The sequence below is a fragment of the Capricornis sumatraensis genome, chromosome 11 (genome assembly GCF_032405125.1).
Source record: "Capricornis sumatraensis isolate serow.1 chromosome 11, serow.2, whole genome shotgun sequence".
NCBI classification, from domain to species: domain Eukaryota; kingdom Metazoa; phylum Chordata; class Mammalia; order Artiodactyla; family Bovidae; genus Capricornis; species Capricornis sumatraensis.
In genome coordinates, this window is record NC_091079.1 from 39,179,120 (window position 1) to 39,194,592 (window position 15,473).

The 15,473-nt window shown below is 46.8% G+C and overlaps 2 protein-coding genes across 2 annotated transcripts in view; one reads left to right on the forward strand and one right to left on the reverse strand.

The window, feature by feature from the left end:
- Window positions 1–10,313: 10,313 nt before the first annotated feature.
- On the reverse strand, window positions 10,314–13,761 carry SNAI2 (snail family transcriptional repressor 2). The gene is made up of 3 exons (XM_068983404.1): window positions 13,610–13,761; window positions 12,372–12,917; window positions 10,314–11,442 (listed from the first exon to the last, which is right to left on the reverse strand). The coding sequence occupies exons 1-3, from the start codon at window positions 13,686–13,688 to the stop codon at window positions 11,261–11,263; spliced, it is 807 nt and encodes a 268-aa protein (XP_068839505.1). The 5' UTR covers window positions 13,689–13,761; the 3' UTR covers window positions 10,314–11,260.
- PPDPFL (pancreatic progenitor cell differentiation and proliferation factor like) overlaps window positions 12,199–15,473 on the forward strand; it is a 41,916-nt gene continuing 38,641 nt past the window's right edge. The window contains exon 1 of the mRNA XM_068983405.1: window positions 12,199–12,446. The gene's annotated coding sequence lies outside the window, so the exon portion shown is untranslated. The remainder of the gene's footprint in view (window positions 12,447–15,473) is intronic.

A 15,473-nucleotide genomic window follows, 5' to 3' on the forward strand; every position in this document is an offset into this window, starting at 1 on the left:
TTTGTGGAAGAAATGTCAGTTTTCTGGATCCCTTTATTTAGTAAAAGTTACAAGTGATGGCAAATGAATTCAACAGCAGTTCCTCACAGCTTCAGAGTCTTCTGTTTACTTGTTCCTTGATGAAAGATGGTCTTATGGTTACTGTATATGAAAAGCCCATTTGACCAACAAGAAACAGTACTGACGTGCTGATATGGTTACTGAGTTTTTCTTTCATCTGATGTCTTCTATGGATTCAGCTGGGGTGTGAATTCCACTGCGTTTGGGCTTGGTGGGATTCACAATTGCTGGGAAAGATTGAGGGCAGGAGGAGAAGAGGGCGACAGAGGATGAGGTAGTTGGATACCATCATTGACTAAATGGATATGAGTTTGAGCAAACTCCAGGAGACAGTAAAGGTCAGGGAAGCCAGGCGTGCTGCAGTCCATGGGGTCACAAACAGACTTGAGTCAGTGACTGAACAATGACAACAACAACTGATCATGTTGAGCACTGGCAATCTCAATCTCAAAGCCAGGAATAGTTTTATTTTATTTTTTACTTATTTTTGTTTGCAAATTTATTTTATTGAAGTATAGTTGATCTGAGCTTTCCTGATGGCTCAGATGGTAAAGAATCTACCTGCCAATGCAGAAAACCAGGGTTTGATCCTTGGGTCCAGAAGATCTCTGGAGAAATGAATGGCTACCTACCCAGTTTTCTGGCCTGGAGATATCTGTGGACAGAAGAGTCCATGAAGGTCACAAAGAGTCAGACAAGACTGAGCAGCTAACAGTTTCAACTTTCAATAGTCGATTTACAATATTGCTTTAATTTCTACTGTGCAGCAAAGTGGTTCCGTATATGTATATATATTTCATATTATTTTCTTTATTTTTAGCTTTTTACGGGAAAGAGAGTAAAACAGAGACCTGAATAGGTGTGAGTCATGTTGTCTGTCTTTTCTTTTGTGAACAATAAGGATTAGTGGTTGGCACTTCACTGGACTAACTGGGTTAGCTTCTAGGAAAAAGCCGAAAAGGACACCAAGGAGGATCATCCCTCAACCCCACTTGGCTTTGCCTCCTTCTTTCAGCTCAGCTGCACTAGTGAAGGGCAGAAGAGAAGCTTGGGGTAAAGCCCGTGGCCTGTGGGGGACCTGTCGTCCATCCCAGGAAAGTAGGGGTCCAGCCCCCCATCCCTGACTTCTGGAGTGGGTTTGCTGATGATTTTCTGATCTAGTGGGGTCATCACTGGTGTCGTGACAGCCACACACTGACTGAAGCATCGGGGTGTCCTGCTCACTTGCTGCCCTTGTGCAACATCCAGTTGGGGGTGTATAAGGGTGGAATTCACACATCCATGAAAAAGATAAGTGAGACATCTATTTCTAAACTTCCTTTCTCAACTTAGCTTCAAGATACTTCTCTGCTGCACATCATTTTAATCCTCCTGATGGAATGAAAATTACTTTGATTTTAGAAATCACTTTATCTTTGATATAGACCCAGATAACAGGTATAGAGCACAGGGAGGAAACCTGGTTACAGCATGGGATATGAAGCATCTGTCCTGGACTTTTCAAAGTGTTTCTTTTCTGATTTCAGAAGTGAGATACTCTCATTTAAGTGTGCACTTTATATAAACTCATTGTACAGAAGGTGAAAAATTTTCAAAGTTCTTGACAAACTCATTGGATGGAGAGCTTTTCGTATATTTTTATGGTTTGTGAGTCTGAGAGATATCCTTCTGACTTCTCAGGTTCTTGCAGTGCTCTGGGTGAGACAGCCTGTGGGCTGCTGGGGGCAGATTCTGACCTGTGATGACCACGTGGTGAATGCTCACATCACGCTGATCTCAGGTGGTCTTGTTAACTGCCCAGAGCAGGGAAGGGAGGCTGCTGAAGGGGAGGGAGCGTCTCTTTCTAATAGACAAGGATAGAATCACTTTCTCATTGGAGAAAAATTATGTTTTCAGCTTTCTCCTGAGAACTGGTGTCTATAGATTGAAAACCAGGTTCAGTTTGAAGGAAAAAAGTGTGCTGATCCCTGCTGTGTGAGACACTATGGCCTGCACTCCTCACCCACCCAGAGTCAAGAACGGTCCTCACTGCGGCTGAGGGAGGGGAAGCACTAGGCCGTCTTGGGTTGGGCGTCGAGCGGGGTCAGCCAGGGAGCCAGAACCCTGCACGCCTACCCCCGCCTCCGTGCTAGGACCGCAGACCAGAACTGCCTAGGTTATGATGGAGCTGCAGCCATCAGTTCCTTTAAAAAGTCCTGTCACTGATGTTTGTGTTGCAGGATGGCAGTTTTGCAGGATAAATGAAAATGCTGCCCCTTCCTTGTTTAAGATCTGAAGTTGAAAAAGGAGAGTGGCTGCCTTTAAGGTCAATCAGAACGCCTCCCTGGAAAGGCACCTGGGCTCTTTTGTGTTGGCAGGGGTAGAGGACCAGGCTGGCGCCCTGGGGAGGACGCTCCCGTCCCAGGTCCAACCGGCATCCTGGCAGCGGCTCCATCCTGAAGGCCTCCAGATTTTCCTAAATTGTAAAAAACCTAAAAGTTACATTTCAAAATCGTCTTTTCTCCTAATTCTTTTTTATTGCCTTTTTATTGCCTCAGGAAAGCAGTAATACAAAGACCCTTTTACGTCTTTGGTTGAAAGCACAGAATCCAAAAAGTGCTTGTCTGGCTGGGATCATGGAGGGAAATCCTTTTCTGATCAGCATTCGTCCCACAGTGGGAGCCCGATTACGGCAGACAGGCCCATTCAGGCTAGCTTACAAATGCAAGAAAATGACTTTAAAATTGTGGCATAGGAGCCAAACGCCTGGATTCTCACTCAGTTTCATTTATTATGCATTATAAAGAAACCTTTGTAACTAAGGCCTCTATCATTTTCTTTCTCTTTTGTCCTGTAAAGTTGTTTTTATTGTGCTAAGAAGCTCCACCCCCACCAACCTGAATTTTATATGATATCAGCTTAATTTCAACTTAATATCTATTATACTATATAATATATTAATATATAATATCCTTAAACACTATATATATATAATGTGCTTTTCAGCTGAATTTCAAACTTTCTGAAAGCTGCTATGCTATAAAGAAATTTGTAAAGAATTTGGAATCATTCAGAACAAGTGTGTGCTGTTTCCATTCCATTCTTTCACTGGGGGGATGGTCTGCTCTAATAGTCCCTTCGCCTAGGACCGGGCTTGCTCAGCAAGCAGTGGGATGCGATCAACCGGAGTGAGCGAGAGAACGATCCTGAACTTTTGCACAAGCCCTAACTCTCATCCCATCATGAAATGCAGGGGCTCAGCCTCTATCCCCCTCCCTTCCTGAGACCCTGCACCCTGACCAGCTTTTCCAGCCTAATTTGGGAGCTTGGGAGACATGCAGGACCTTTGGTCCCCTGCCAACCTTCTAATTCTGAATTTGGGGGACAATGTATGTTTCCACCTGTCTTTTGCTGATTCCGTGCTTAGTCTCTAAATCTTATCTGACTCTTGGTGACACCATGGACTATAGCCTGCCAGGCTCTTCTGTTCATGGGATTTCCCAGGCAAGAATACTGGAGTGGGTTGCCGATTACTCCTCCAGGGGATCCTCCCATGATTCCAATGCCCTTTCAAATCCGAGAGCCACTAAGCAGCCACTAAGCAGCAGTGCTCTCCATGGCCCTGGGACCCCTTCTTCTCCATTCATCTTACCCCCGATGCTGGTGATACTCCACTGGGCCTCTCACCTGTCTGTGTGTCTGTCTTCAGGACACATGGAGGTTGGAAGGGCCTCTGGTCCCCCAAGGGCTGCTGTAGGTCCAGCCATCATCCTCTCTTTCCACAGGAGACAGGATGGGGGACTATGGTCAGTGTGCTTCAGAGGGGACCAGGTGTGCATTTTGGGCTTGGACTCAGAAGATTGCTTTTATCTCTAGCACATATAACTTGTGGTGATGACCAGAGCTGATGAGCAAGGCCTGAAGCACAGCCAGGAGGAGGGCAGGACCTCAAAGCTCCACAGGCGCACAGACACCACTGCCTCCACCTGGGTCAGACCACAGCATCTATCCCCCTGTCAGGGGTGGCAGGTAGGCCTCCCAGGGACCCCGAAAAGCTCGAGTTAAGCAAGACGGGGCTAACTGCGCCTGGTCAATGGCCACCCTGACAGAGATGCCCGCCCTAGGCCAGTGCCGCATCTCGTGATGCTCTGTGGCATTTTGCATTGTGTGTGTGTGTGTGTGTGTGTGTGTGTAAGTCATACAGTTGTGTGCAGCTCTGCGTACTATAGTCCACTAGGCTCCTCTGTCTGTGGAATTCCTGAGGCGAGAATGCTAGTGTGGGTAACCATTTTCTTCTCTGCGTCATTCCCCAAATCTGACATTGGTTCTTACCTTGAGGCAATTTCTGCTGAATTTACCCCATTATAATTCACTCCTTTACTTCCTTTAGACCTATAGGCTTAAGACGTGGTGATCTGTATTCATTCTATTTTGTTTTGACAAACATGGTTTTAAAATAAATTTACTCCATAAAATAAGAGGACACAAAGTGATCAGTATATGGTCAATAATGTGAAATTTATCCTTCAGATGGTACTTAATGTAAGAAACAGGCACAAAAGATTACTGCTTCCTGTGAAAGGGTGTATGGAATAATGTTCTGAGCCCTTGCATATGGAAGATGCTCTTCATAGCTCCTTCATTTGTGATTGTTTGGCTGGGTGTAAAATTCTAGATTGGAGATAGTTTTCTTTTTATTTTGAAGTCACTGTTCCTTTATCTTCAAATGTCCAGTATTGTTGAAATGTCTAAAGCCATTCTGATTCCATGTTCTTTATATGTGACTTAAGAAAAAAAGTCTCTTCAAAGTTTTAAAAAAAGAAGTAAGGAATCCTTCATTATACACAGCTGACCCTTGAACAACACAGGTATAGGTGAGGGGTGCCAAACTGCCCACAGATGAAAATCTGTGTATAACTTTACAGGTGACCCCAGTGTCTGTGAATTCAACCAGTCATGGACTGTGAGGTGCCACAGTGTGTAGTGAAAACAATCCATTTATAAATGGACCCGTGCAATTCAAACCTGTGTTGTTCAAGGATCAACTGATTATTATTATATATTCCTCATTCAATGATAGACTTAGGGAGTAAAATGATCCTCAGTTTAATTGTCTGTCATCCTTTTATTGTATTTTGGATGAGTTTGGCTATTATGGGGGGGAAAAACATTTAACAGAGAAAAGAATCACTTGCCATCTGTTCATAAAAAATCATTTTCTCCTAAGAGTGCCTATTTGAAATTTTATGTAGGATTAGTAAGTCATACATAACTAAATTAAAACAACACAGCAAAAGTAATCTAGGAACTAGAGAAAAAATACATCAATTAATTTCCACTCGGCAGGATGTCAAATGTCTGTAAAAGATACAAGGTGATTGGGCAGGAGAAGCCTGTGCAGTTGCTCCCCAAGCTGTGAGCATTCCTAGAGGAGGCCCACAGTACTCAGGCAGGAGCCCACCGGAGGGCCAGGGGAGCGGTCCAGGCTGGACCTGCCTCATCAGCCTTGCCAGCGTGGCTGGTTTTCTCCCTTTGGGCTGAAATCACATTTAAGCTTCTCTGCAGAGAGCAAGGCCCAGTCTTGCAGTGGGAGTGGAAGCAGCTGGTGTCTGTTTTCCTGTTCAGTGGCTAAGACACATCTGACTCTTTGCAACCCCATGGACTGCAGCATGCCAGGCTTCCCTGTCCTTCACTATCTCCTGAAGTTTGCTCAAACTCAAGTCTATTGAGTCAGTGATGCCATCCAACCATCTCATCCTCTGTTACCCCTTTCTCCTCCTGCCCTCTATCTTTCCCAACATCAGGGTCTTTTCCAATGAGTTGGCGCTTTGCATCAGGTGGCCCGGAGGAGAGGAGCCGCTTCACTGGACATCTGTGTGGTCTTGTCTTTACCACCTTCAGCTTGCCTGGGGAGTGGGTGGAGCTGGGAGCTGAGTGTGGTCACAGCCTGGCACCCTGGGGTGATGTTCAAGGGTCAGCCTAATACCTGGGAGCCAGCTAGAAATGCAGACTCCCAAGCCCTGCCCCACCACAGACCCCAAGACGACCACAGCTCATGGAGATCTGAGAGGTGGGGGCTGTGAGGACCTTAGCCTCTTTCACTGTTCTTTCTGCCAAGTCTGAGTAAAAAACTCATGCATCACAGGAGAGCTCCGACTCTGCTCATCTGAGCGTCTATAGGCAGAAACTGGAACTCAGGAGAAATATGATGCTCATTCGTTGTCTTTGTTAGAAGAATGTCTCCCTATTTCACTTTGCCTGAGTCTTTCTTCCCGCTTTCTACAACCAGCTCTTGCTACCTGCTGATTCTCAGAAGCAGAAGTCCTTCCCTGGGAGGGGTGGGGCCAAGTTCCAGCCCACAACAAATCCCAGGAGAAGGCCATCCATCCTTCTCCCCATCTTGACTGTCCCCCGACGTTGTCTAAGAAAACTAGTTAGTGATAACTCACAGATCATCTCCCAAACAACTGGCCGAGTGGATCATAAGCAGAAGAGCCTACCTCAGTGAGCGAGTGCACAGGCTGTACCAGTGCACCGGCTCCTGTGGGCAGCAGGCTTCCCACTCACGGCTATAAATACCCTGCCGGCCTCTCTGGGGTCCCAGGCCAGGGATGCAGGGCCGTTTCCTCTGCTGATCGCTCATTGTCTGGGGTCTGGCTGGGGGCCAGGGCGGAAAGCCTGCCAGGCTCACTGCTTTTTCCGTGCACGCCGTCCACAGGGTAATGATTACTTCCTGGAGGCCTGAGCGGCCGGCCCTCACTTAGCCCAGAGCTCAGGCCCTGTGGTTGTGGACACGTACTTCTACCAATGCAAATGAAACGAGAGGATTTTCCCCTCCATGTGTGTCTGTCTCACGTGAGGGGAGTCTTTCTGCTCTCCATCTGCCCCCGGTGGGAAGATAAGAAGGAGAGAAAAGCCGTCTCACTCGAGAATCCTTGCTCCCTGTGATGACAGGACACTCATTCTTAAGTGAGTTTTGCTCAGAACACTTCCCGTATCTAAACTAGGAGCAACTCCTTGGAAGTGGATGTCAGCCAGGGAAGCCTTCGACTTTTCACAATTATAATTGCCTCATTACCCTGGAGTGTCCACATTTTAGTGGTGAAAGAAAGGATGTTTGCCTTGGAAGCCTTGTTGTCTCTGGAGATAAAAGCCGGGTGAGGAGTGTGGGTGTGAGAGGGAGCCGTAGTGGCCTTCAGAAGATGAAGTGTTAACGGCCAAGGATGGAGACCAGCTGCCTTCCAGCTTGCCGGGGTGGGGGTGGGGGAGGAAATGGTTTGTGGCCCCAGGAGGGCGTAGGGGAGCCGTGGGGAGCGGGCCCTGCCAGGCGGCCCTGCAGGAAGTGGGGCCAACAGGGCTTCTCCAGCCGAGTTGGGAAATGCCTCGGGAGATTGTTGGACGTGATTGTGTAATCCCCGAGTTAGATGGTTCCTGAGCTCAGTCCTGCACTGTGTGATCTAGGAGCGCATCCTCTTGGGCTTCCAGAGGCCTCTGCCTGCCGTGTGCCTGGGACGTGGGTGCCCATGACCCGGGTGCTCCAGGGGCTCTTCCTCCTAAGGGCAGCGGAAGAAGCAGGTCTGGAAAGCCGCAGAATTTGGGTTTGGATTTCAGTTCTGCAGCTCGTGGCCTCTGCTGCCCTGGCTCCGTTTTCCAAACTCGGAGTTTAATGTTTGTAGCTGTAAAAGACCAGCTGCCCAGAGACACTGTGGCCACTGGAGGTGACCGGATGAGGGACATCTGTCCAGGGAGCAGGTTTGGCTGAGTGTGGAGTGAGAGCACCGCGGATACCGTGCCCGGGACTGTCGGGTCGCGGTTGTGACCCTGCGGGTCTTGTCCTCCTTGAAACTTCAGGAAACGGGGTGCCGAGGGGTTAGGTTGCAGAAGGGCATAAAGCCAATAATGTAAACATATGAGCTGAAAATAAAAGCTGGGACGACTCCTACTGTGCCACTCTGTCTCATACTATAGGGAACAAGAATGGATCCTGAGTAGGCTCTTTAGAACACATCCTGATTATTAAAACCATAGTTTTCAAAGCTCAGGTTCTCAGAAAGTCCATCAAACCTGGTCCTAGTGCCCTTGCCCCTTATCCCCTGTTTGAAGCATCTGCCCTGTTGGAGGGAGGCTGGCATCACTAAGTTAGGAGACTCACCAGCACATTTGCCTAGAGGATCTCTCAAAAATTATCAAGACTTTTTGCAGTAAAGGGAAGTATGTTAAATGTATTTTAGGTCTGCAGACCATTTTCACCAATTTCTATTATTTTAATTCACTTAATTCATTCAACAAACATGCATTAATATCTGTGTTCTAGATGATGTACTGGCTGCTGTGAGTTTATTTTAAGGTGCTCTGTCTAGTGAGGGAAAAAGGTTTCAAGAAACCGCCCTTCAGGGAGATAAGTACCACATTGTAAATGATATAACTCTTTCAGAAAGATCAAATTTGGGGAAGTATTCGAAGTATGTGACATCCAAGCCAGGTCTTAAGTATTACAGGATGTGCAAAGACCTCATAGAAAAGCTGAAAATTCTAAAAAATTACTGAGTTATACCTATAGAAAATCTCAATATCTTATTGATGTACTATACTTCAAACTCATGACATTAATGAAAGTAGAATATTTAAATCATGAATCCAATGAAAATTGTGAGGACAAAGCAGAAATATACATTTTATATGTACTGCAAAAAATATATAATATTGCAAAAATATTATCACTAATTCTCCACTAGAAAATTAAATGAATGAACAGATTTTCCCCTTAGAATATAATGTTTGTGTTTTGGACACCAGGAAATGAGATGCCTGCAAATCTACAGACAAGGAAAGGAAAGCGAGCCATGTGGTTCTGGGAGGACCAACCAGAAGGCCCCAATGATGCTGCCTGCCTCACTTACTTGTATCCTTGTGAGATATTTCTACTTATTACCTGGCCTGCAAGCTTCTGGGCATCGTTTATATACCATATACATGAACTAAAGCAGTCTTTTCTTGACTTTAGAATGCCCCAGACAAGACATCAGCCATCTCTGTTACATTTATAAATTGCTCTTCAAATAATTTTGCTTTTGAGAGCTATGTCCTGAGATACGAAAAAATTAAACAGAATATGAAATTGAGGGGTTTCTTGGTCAGCGCACTCCCTTTTTATATGTCAGCTAAATCTTAAATGTAACACACGTTGGGATGTGTCTGAGCATCTAGGGGATATGCTGGTATTGCTAATGTCTTTGAAATACTGGTTCTGGCTTTTGTTTGTATCACAAGGACATTAGAAGGAAAAATAATTCTTTGAGTTCTGAGCAAGCCAGAGAGAAGTGATTAATGGCAGCAGGAACTCTGCTCAACATGGGTTTGAGTCTGGATTTAAATACATAGTGAGGTGACTGTCACAGTGCCTGTGATGGTGGTTTAGCATCCTGATGTGTGAGTTACTCCACTGTGTTTGGTGAGCATGTGCTTGTAGGTGGGCTGACCAGTCTTGCCCTGTTGGAATAGGTCACAGTGGGTTTGAGTGGGGGCCTCTTCAAAATACCGTAAAAAGAAACCCCAACCTTCTCTTTCTTAGCCATGCACCTGTCAGACTGCTGATTATCTTAACCCACTAGATGTGGGGCTTTCTTTGAATGACTTAATTTTCCAACCTGTGTAATTTATAATAAGTCTACCGCTATAAATAAATCTTTTTCCTGATCTTTTCATGCAGATGCTCTATTTTTCTTCTTATATATCATTAATGACATTTCTTTTAAAGTCCTTAAACTGTTCTGGTGGCAGACACTAATTAACCAGTGACCGTAATTTGATTTCATAAAGCCAACACAATCAAGTCATCAAACAGAAAAAGTTTTGAAAGATATTCTTGACTATCAGTAAGGTGAATATTCTTAGCACTCAGAAAGTGTGATTTTTGTTAAAGAGGCATGCTAACACACTCCCAGTAAGATGTTGTCTTTCTGAATGTAAGAGTATTATCTTAAGAGTAAAAAAAAAATTACTGGCTTTACTATAATCGAACACATAAACTAACAATTGATATTCATAATGAACACCATTCACTTTATCTCTTATTAACAAAAGAAAAGCAGCTCTTTCTATAGTTGTTTGAACTAATCATGAAGTAAGTAAAGTTTCTGAGAGCATACAAACAATAGATTTTAAATCAAAAATGTTTATTGTAAAAAAGAACCTTGAAAACTTTTTTTTTAAAAAAAGAAATGTAAATTTCACAAGTCTTCAGGTTGTTTATAGGCATTGGCTATAGACAACTTTTCACTTTCATACAAAACTCATTCAATCATATAAAAATAAACACAAATTTACATGGACTCATCAACTATACAGTTAACTAAAAAGACAGCTAGAAGGGGTGCAGTTGTGGATTGCATTTGTTGTATGCATTTAAAGTTGTTTAAGTACATCACAGAGTTTCTAAAAATCCTTTGTTGCACTTATTCCCATCTTTAGTTGATTTTAGAAAATCATTAAAAATCTTTTAAAACATAAGACATGGAGCATGCACCAGGAATGTTCAAAATAGTCTTTCCTGACTCCTGAAGGCACATACTATTTATTGGCTAAAAAAGAAGAAAAAAACACTTTTAATACATTCTCTTGTGTTTTTCCTTCTTGTTCTTTCTCTCTTTCCTTCTCCCTCTCTCCCTCAAAAACAAAGTTTAAAGTACGACAGGTAATAAAGCAGGCTTCAGTTCAAGGATGGTGACCAGACATGACACATGTAACAAAGTGAACTTGGAATACTTTATAAGGCACCTGAGATAGTGTCTGGCAGATTCTTGTCCTATAGGAAAATCTATTACAAATCCCGTACAAGGCAACACTGTTCTTTTCAGTTGAAATGCTTTGGCAGCAAAGTAAATCTTTGCATTCTTTCTTAGTAAGGAAAGATGCAATGTGCTTTTTGCTTCATCTCAGAAGAGCAAGATTCTTGTCTTTTATCCTCTCCATCTAACGGTCAGTAAATATATGGTCATTTTAAACTTCACATGGAAAGGATTAATCTGATGCACATGGAATCCCCTGCCCTGGCAGCTGTGTGTGTGTGTGTGTGTGTGTGTCTATACATATTATTTGGGTTTGTCAGCACAAGACAAAATGCCTTAGGACTTTTACTTGTCACTCAGAGGCGGAGTGACAAGTAAAATGCGTGACAAGTGAACTAGAAAGGCGTCCGCCCGAGTAAACAGGGGCTGTGTCACTAGTGCGCCGCACAGCAGCCAGACTCCTCGTGCTTGTGCAGGAGGGACATCCGCGAGAAGGTTTTGGAGCAACTCTTGCACTGGTATTTCTTGACGTCCGAGTGCGTCTGCAGGTGAGCCCTCAGATTGGACCTGTCTGCGAAGGCCCTGCTGCAGTGAGAGCAGGAAAAAGGCTTCTCCCCTGGGGGTTGGGGCGGGGTGGGGAGAAAGAAAGACGGTCAGTGTTTTCAGAGGAAATGCAAATCCAGAAGAGGCTTACAGCAATCTTCACACTTTGCCAAAAGCAGGAGAAGGAGCAAAACATGATTCAAATCCCCCTTAATCGATATTTGTTTCAACGTCTGGCCCTTTAAGACAAATGTGAAAGTTGCACTTAAAAAAAAAATCAAAGTTAAAAAAATTAAAAAAAATATATAATTGCTGCTGCCAGTCCTAGAGAAATAATTCCTGTCGTCCTAGGACTTGGCTTGTTCAAGCTCTCTTCTTCGGCAGGTGCAGCTAACGGCCAGCTCCTCCCCAGGTTTCCCAACAGTTCCCCTTTTCCCTCCTTCTGTATTATGACTCAGCCTGGGTGAGTGCCCCCGCTCCTGGCAGGGTGATTTTGTGCTAGGAATAGAAAACTCAGCAGCAAAAACAAAACAAAAGCAAACAACGGAAAGCAAATTCAGCTCTCACTATCCAACTTGCTGTGGGTGAGAGACAGCACAGCAAGAATGTAGCTAACAAAAACCCAAGAACCAAAAACGTCATCGGTCTGTCTGCCTAATCAATTGATTGGGAGAATAGCATCTGTATTTGCTAATCATTGGGAGACATTTCACAGAACACACCTCCAAGCACATCTCTCCTGATTTGCTAACTGATCTTTGAGACCAAACCTCCTGAATCTAACTTTCCAAAGTCTAAATGCTGTTTGCAGTCCCGGGAGCAGAGGCTGTGAGCAAGCAGTGGAGCCCTTTGTGCTTTGACGACTTTTTGAGTCGTCAGGAAATAGCTAAAACCGAACATCCATCATCAAAAGTACTGTGTCACCACTTAAGGCAAATCGGACAGCCAGCCCAGAGCTTCCTTCTGCTGGACGGCGACACCCTGACTATGTGTTTCTCTTACCAGTGTGAGTTCTGATGTGTCCTTGCAGTAACCAGGGTCTGGAGAACGCCTTGCCGCAGATCTTGCAGACACAAGGTAAGGTGTGCGTCCGAATGTGCATCTTGAGGGCGCCCAGGCTCACGTATTCCTTGTCACAGTACTTACAGCTGAAGGATTTCCTGGACTGGGCGTCACAGTGCAGCTGCCTGTGTTTGCCCAGCCCTGAGAAGGTCGAATAGGTTTTATTGCATAAATTGCACTGAAACTTTTCAGCTTCGATGGCGTGGGGGTCTGAAAGCTTGGACTGTAGCCTTTCTTCTTCGTCGCTAATGGGGCTCTCGGAGCCGCTGTGGTCCTTGGATGAGGTGTCGGACGGAGGAGGGGGACTCACGCGCCCCAAGGATGCGGGGTATCCGGACAGAGGGGAGAGGCCGGCGGGCAGCGGGGCGTGGAAGGGAGAGGCGGTGGTCCACACGGCGATCGGGCTGTAGGCTCCCGACCTGAGGACCTCCGGCTGCGGGATGACAGGCACCGGGTAGCCCTCGTAGAGACACGGGGAGATAATCACTGCGGAGAACGGAGAGGAGCGGGGCGTGAGACAGAGGGCACTGTGAAAGCGCAGTGAAGAGCCAGGCTGCCGGCGCAGGGAACGAGGAGACAGACTTCCCAGGAGCAGGCAGGCGCTGGGAGGACATTAGTTTTCCGCCGCTGCTGCTCGGGGTCACTGCGCTTAAGGCTCATTTGTGCCCCCCCCCCCCCGACCCCCGGCCCCGCACACGACCGAGTGTGGGGGCTGCCCGACCAGCGAGCGCAGGGGGAAACCTACCCACTTTCTAAAGATACAGAAAAGTTCTCTTCCATCTTATGCGTGGGGTACTTGCTTGGCTCACGCCGGTAAGTACAAAGATTGGCGTAAATCAAGCCGCTTTCTGGAGGAAAGGAGCCTTATTACATGAAAAAGGCAATAATTCAACGTTCACGCACTGCCTCACCCAGCCTCCACGTCCTCATTATGCAAGTATGTACACGCTGCGGAACGTGACGTCGCAAGAGCCCAGGGAAGATCTCCTCGCCAGCTCAGAGTGTGGAAGTTTTGAATTAAACCCGAGCCCAAACGATCTGAGGAAGGACCGCTCTTTCGGGAGCAGATAGCCTGGGTGTCCAGCTCTTTCGTATCAAAGTCGAGCGGCGGCACACCCCTGTCGTTACCTATTTACAGACTGAGATGCGGACATCTGACCCCCCACCCCGCCCCTTACCTGTGTGTGTGTCCAGCTCGCTGTAGTTGGGCTTCTTGGAGGCGTTGAAATGCTTCTTGACCAGGAAGGAGCGCGGCATCCTGGCGGCGGCGCGGGGCGCGGGGCGCGCGGTCCTACAGCATCTCTGCCCCGCAGGTGCGCGCGCGGCGCCGCCAGGTCGCGGGCTCCTCGCGGACTGAGCCCGCGGTGGCGGCGGGGAGGCCTTTTTTTCCTCTCTTTTGCGAGAAGGGTCCAATCACAGCCGAGAGGTTCAGATTTCAGCTCCTCCCTCTGGGCCAGCTGTGAGCAGAGGAGGAATCTGTTGTCAGACTAAATTATTCTGGTTCAAAATGGGCTGTTCCCGAGCTTTCAGTGGAGAGGAAAAAAGTGCTTCAGTCTTTTCGGGAGAGGTCGTTTTCCTTCCTGATCGCAGAGCCGGGCGTCCTTGCTCCGGGCGCGCTGGGTCCGCCGGCCGGGCCTGGCTTTCAGGTGCGGGGTCCGCGCCGGCTGGGAAGGCTGGGCTCTAGGCTCCCGGAGCCCCGCGGCTTTGGAGAGCTTTGGCGCGCACAGGGACGGAGCAATTCACTCCTGGCTTTTGAAAAAGGAAGGTAGCGGCGAGGACAAAGCCCCAGTGAGTGAGCCGCGGGCCTGCAAGGGGGCAGCCCGGGTCGAGACCCGCCCGCTTCGCGCGCTTGGGGATGCGCTTCGTGTCCTGGCGGCTGGGGGTGGGGGAGAGGGGCGCTTCCTCGGGAAATAAAGCGGTCGTGTCACTTGTTAAATTTGGGGCTTGAAAGAAGCGCTTTGTGGCCCCCGAAGGACCCACGTCCAGGGAGAAGCGGGCCCCCCGGGATGAAAGGAAAGGATGAACTAAGGTCCCTGTCGTGGGAATCTGGAACCCTCTCCCAGAGGCCTCTGAGAAGCGCTTCTATCTTTTCACGCATCACGAGTTTTTTTTTTTTTTTTAATGGAAAAAAGCCTGAATGGGCCGTTAGGGACAATAGTTTCAAACATTTATTTGCTTTCTGTGGTGCTGTTTTTTTCAGTATAGTCACCGCATCATCTCTCTGCCCCTCTCCTGTGTGGCGTTTTTAAGGAAAGGGTGCCTCCTCTAGCGCTTGGTTAAGTTTCTAAACTAGCCGGGTAACTAGCAAAAACACCTTGATTTTGCGTACGGTATTGAGTCTAAAAATACACTAAAGTGGCTGGTTGTAAAAATGACATTTCAACCATGTTTTCAAGCATCTCTTCTCCTTTCCACCTCTTGCTTAAAGATTAAGGAAAGAACAAATTTGCAATCAGATCACCCTACCCTTGATTCGAACAGGTGCTGGGAGAAAAAAAAAAAAAAAAGAAGTGGAAAAATAACAGTTGAAGTCAAGACTTGCAAGAGGAAGGCGCATGTCTGGCACATAACTTCTTAATCTTGCGGTGAGGCGGCAGGGAGGGCGGGGCCCCAGCTGCCTCGCTATTGTGCAGGATCCCTTTACCTTCCTCCTAACAGTCACTGGTTCAAACACCAGAGAAAGGAATTTAGATGAAACTTTATGTTGAAAGAAGCAGTTTTCATGGGTGCCAGGAAAATATGAATATGCATCAGAGTCCTCCACAAACCATGAACTGCAGGATAACCCAGAGCAACTTTCCGAACTTCTGTTTTGTGAGGGAGTGGCTACTCACTCCAGTATTCTTGCCTGGAGAATTCCATGCACAGAGGAGCCTGGCAGGCTACAATCCATGGGGTGGGTTTCAAAGAGCTGGACTCGACTGAGCGACTAGCACTTTCATTTCAGATTGGCCGGTTTATTGGGACAGGAGCTCTCCTCGTCCCTCCCAGCCCGCTTCCTGCAGGAGGCACTTTCTCATGGATGCGACCCCCTTGAGAAAA